The sequence below is a fragment of the Coturnix japonica genome, unplaced genomic scaffold (genome assembly GCF_001577835.2).
Source record: "Coturnix japonica isolate 7356 unplaced genomic scaffold, Coturnix japonica 2.1 chrUnrandom516, whole genome shotgun sequence".
Taxonomy (NCBI): Eukaryota; Metazoa; Chordata; class Aves; order Galliformes; family Phasianidae; genus Coturnix; species Coturnix japonica.
In genome coordinates this window covers 61817-65136 of record NW_015439903.1, presented here as the reverse complement: position 1 = coordinate 65136, position 3320 = coordinate 61817, and the positions used below count along the sequence as shown (strand labels likewise).

Genomic DNA, 3320 nt, shown 5'->3' with positions numbered 1-3320 from the left:
TGGGTCGTGGTGACACCGTCACAGCTGGTTGTGGTGACAGACTAACACCGGGTCGTGGTGACAAAGTGATGCCAGGTCATGGTGACACCGTCACACCAGGTCATGGTGACACCGTCACACTCGGTCACGGTGACAAAGTGCAATTGGGTTGTGGTGACAGAGTGACACTGGGTCCTGGTGACACCGTCACACCGGGTCATGGTGACAAAGTGCAATTGGGTTGTGGTGACACCGTCAGACCTGGTCATGGTGACAGAGCAACACCGGGTCCTGGTGACAAAGTGATACCAGGTCATGGTGACACCGTCACACCGGGTCCTGGTGACAAAGTGATACCAGGTCATGGTGACAGGGCGGCATTGGGTCACGGTGACAAAATGACACCGGGTCCTGGTGACAAAGTGACACCAGGTCATGGTGACACCATCAGACCTGGTCATGGTGACACCATCACATCGGGTCACGGTGACAAAGGGGCATTGGGTCACGGTGACAGAACAACACCAGGTCCTGGTGACAAAGTGATACCAGGTCCTGGTGACAAAGTGATACCAGGTCATGGTGACACCATCACATCGGGTCATGGTGACAAAGTGATAACAGGTCATGGTGACACCGTCACACCGGGGTATGGGGACAGAACAACAGCGGGTCATGGTGACACCGTCACACCGGGGTATGGGGACAAAGTGATAACAGGTCATGGTGACGAAGTGGCATTAGGTGATGGTGACAAACCAACACTGGGTCATGGTGACACCGTCATACCTGGTCACGGTGACAGACCAACACCGGGTCACATTGACACCATCAGACCTGATCACAGTGACACCATCACACCAGGTCACGGTGACAAAATGACACCAGGTCACGGTGACAAAGTGCCATTGGGTCCCATTGACACCATCACACCGGGTCCTGGTGACAAAACAACACCCGGTACCGGTGACAAAGCCATGCCGGGTCACGGTGACACCACCACCCCCAGTCACGGTGTACAACCAGGACCTGGCAACACCATTAACCCCATTCATGGTGACGGTGTCCAACCAGGACCTGGCAACACCGTCACCCCATGTCACAATGTCCAACCAGGACCTGGCAACACCATGAACCCCATTCATGGTGACGGTGTACAACCAGGACCTGGTGACGGTGTACAACCACGACCTGGCAACACCGTCACCCCATGTCACAATGCCCAACCAGGACCTGGCACCACCATTAACCCCATTCACACTGTCCAACCAGGACCTGGCACCCCCCCTGCCCCCATTCCCGCTGTCCCCCCCTGCCCCATAGCTGCCCCATTGACGGCTCCGGGTGACACAACAACCACCCCAGTAGCCACCCCAGTGTGGGCCAACACCACGACTCCGCGTGACCCCATAAGTGACACCGTAGCCCCCATAGGACCCCCATACCCCCCCCAGGAGCACCCATTGGCTCTCCTTGCCCGGCCTGGGGGTCCGGATGACCAAGGTGGGGGGCGAGGGGGTCCTAAACCCCCCCCCACCCCATTGAGGTCGACCCCCAACCCAGCCCGTCCTTCAGGCCCCACATATCGGTTACCGTACACCCCATATCCGTACCCCTTTGTCCTCCCTATGGGGCTCAGGGTGGTCATCCCTGATACGGAAGCGTTTATGGGGGGGGTCCCGAGTCGAAGACCCCCCCCCAATAATTACGGCTTTCCTAGTGGGGAGGGGCAGCAGAAAGGGGGGGGGAAATGAGGGGGAGAGAGATATGGGGGGGGCTATAAATGAAGGGGGGGGACGCAGGAGGGGATGGGGATTATATATAGGGGGGGCTTTTTATAATGGGTGGGGCTTTTACAAGGGGGGGCTTTATAATTGGGGGGGCTATAAAGGGGAAGGGCTTTAATAAATGGGGGGCGCCTTAATGTTAATTGGGGGGGAGTTTATGAGAGGGCTTTAATGAGTGGGGGGGTTTAAATAAGGGGGGGGCTATAACTGAAAGGGGGGGGGGACACCATGGGGGTTGGGCTTTACTAACTGGGGTGGTCCCCTTTATTAATGAGGAGGGGTCTGTCGTACATAATGGGGGGGGTCTTATATTAGGGGGGCGCATTTCTAATGGGGGGGCTTTATATATAGGGGGGGTCTTTATATTAATGGGGGGGGGTCTCTATAATATGGTGGAGGGGCTTGTATAAGGGGGGGTTATACGAATCGGGGGGGGGGCTTATAATGTGGCGGGGTGGCTTATAAGTGGGGAATGGGCTACAATGAGGGGGGGCCTCGGTTTATAATGGGGGGGAATTATAATGGGGGGCCTATATAGGGCTTATGAATGGGGGGGGTTCCTTATATGGGGGGGCTTCTATAATGTGGGCGGGCTATAAGGGGGGGGGGGGTGGGCTTATAAGTGGGGGGAGGCTTATAAGGGGGGCGGTTATCAATGGGGGGTTTATAATGGGGGGTTCTATAATGGGCGGGGGGGTTTCGAATAATGGGTGGTGGCTTATACAGGGGGGGGTTATAAATTGAAGGGGGGGGACCATGGGGGGGGGGGCATATAATGGGGGGGATTAATACATGGAGGGGTCTTCTATAATAGGGGGGGGTTCTATTATAATTCGGGGGGTCTTTATAATGGGTCGGCGGTGGCTTATAAGGGGGGCTTTTAATAATGGGGGGCTAAATAATGAAGGGGGGGGCGTTGTAATGGGGGGGGGGTGGCTTGTAATGGGGGGGGTTTATAATGGGGGGGGCTTATAATGGTGGGGGCTTTATAATGGGGGGGTGTTTATAATTGGGGGGGGCTTTATAATGGGGGGCTTATAAGGGCTGGAAATTACTATATGGGGCAGAGACTTATAAGGGGGGGGGTTTAATAATGGGGGGGGCTATAATGGGGGTCTTATATAATGGGGGGATGGGCTTATACAGGGGGCGGGGGCTTCATAATGGTGGGGGGGGCTAATATATAGGGGGACGAGCTGACAATGGGGGGGGGGGGGCTTTATAATGGGGGGGCTATAATGCGAGGCGTTACTAATGGGCGGGGCTTATAATGGGGGGGGGGTCTTATCATGATGGGGGGGCCTTTTAATAATGGGGGGAGCTGTTATCAATGGGGGGGCGTCTATTAAAGGGGGGGGGGGTGCAGCCACTCAGTGTCAACACACCCGTGTGGCACGAAGTGCAAAAAGTGCCTTCCTCGTGCATCGGAGCACCCCCCTCCTTATTCTAAGCTGCGCTGACCCCCCCCCTTATTTAAACTCCCCATCCCCCGACTTATTTAACCCCCCCCGCTGATATTTAAACCCCCCCCCTGCCCCCATTCACGCTTTGTTG

At 56.0% G+C, this 3320-nt stretch overlaps 1 protein-coding gene across 3 annotated transcripts; it reads right to left on the bottom strand.

Annotated features, from left to right (window-relative positions):
• Positions 1-6: 6 nt before the first annotated feature.
• LOC116652650 lies at positions 7-1728 on the bottom strand. 3 transcript variants are annotated; one of them, XM_032441731.1, is made up of 2 exons: positions 1147-1728; positions 7-1056 (listed from the first exon to the last, which is right to left on the bottom strand). In XM_032441731.1, exon 2 carries the CDS (start codon positions 702-704, stop codon positions 42-44), a length of 663 nt encoding a protein of 220 aa, XP_032297622.1. In that variant the 5' UTR covers positions 705-1056; positions 1147-1728; the 3' UTR covers positions 7-41. The 3 variants fall into 3 exon arrangements, with proteins under 3 accessions (XP_032297622.1, XP_032297621.1, XP_032297623.1); XM_032441730.1 differs by having other exon boundaries at positions 7-1146; positions 1213-1728; XM_032441732.1 differs by having other exon boundaries at positions 1213-1728.
• Between the last annotated feature and the right edge of the window lie 1592 nt (positions 1729-3320).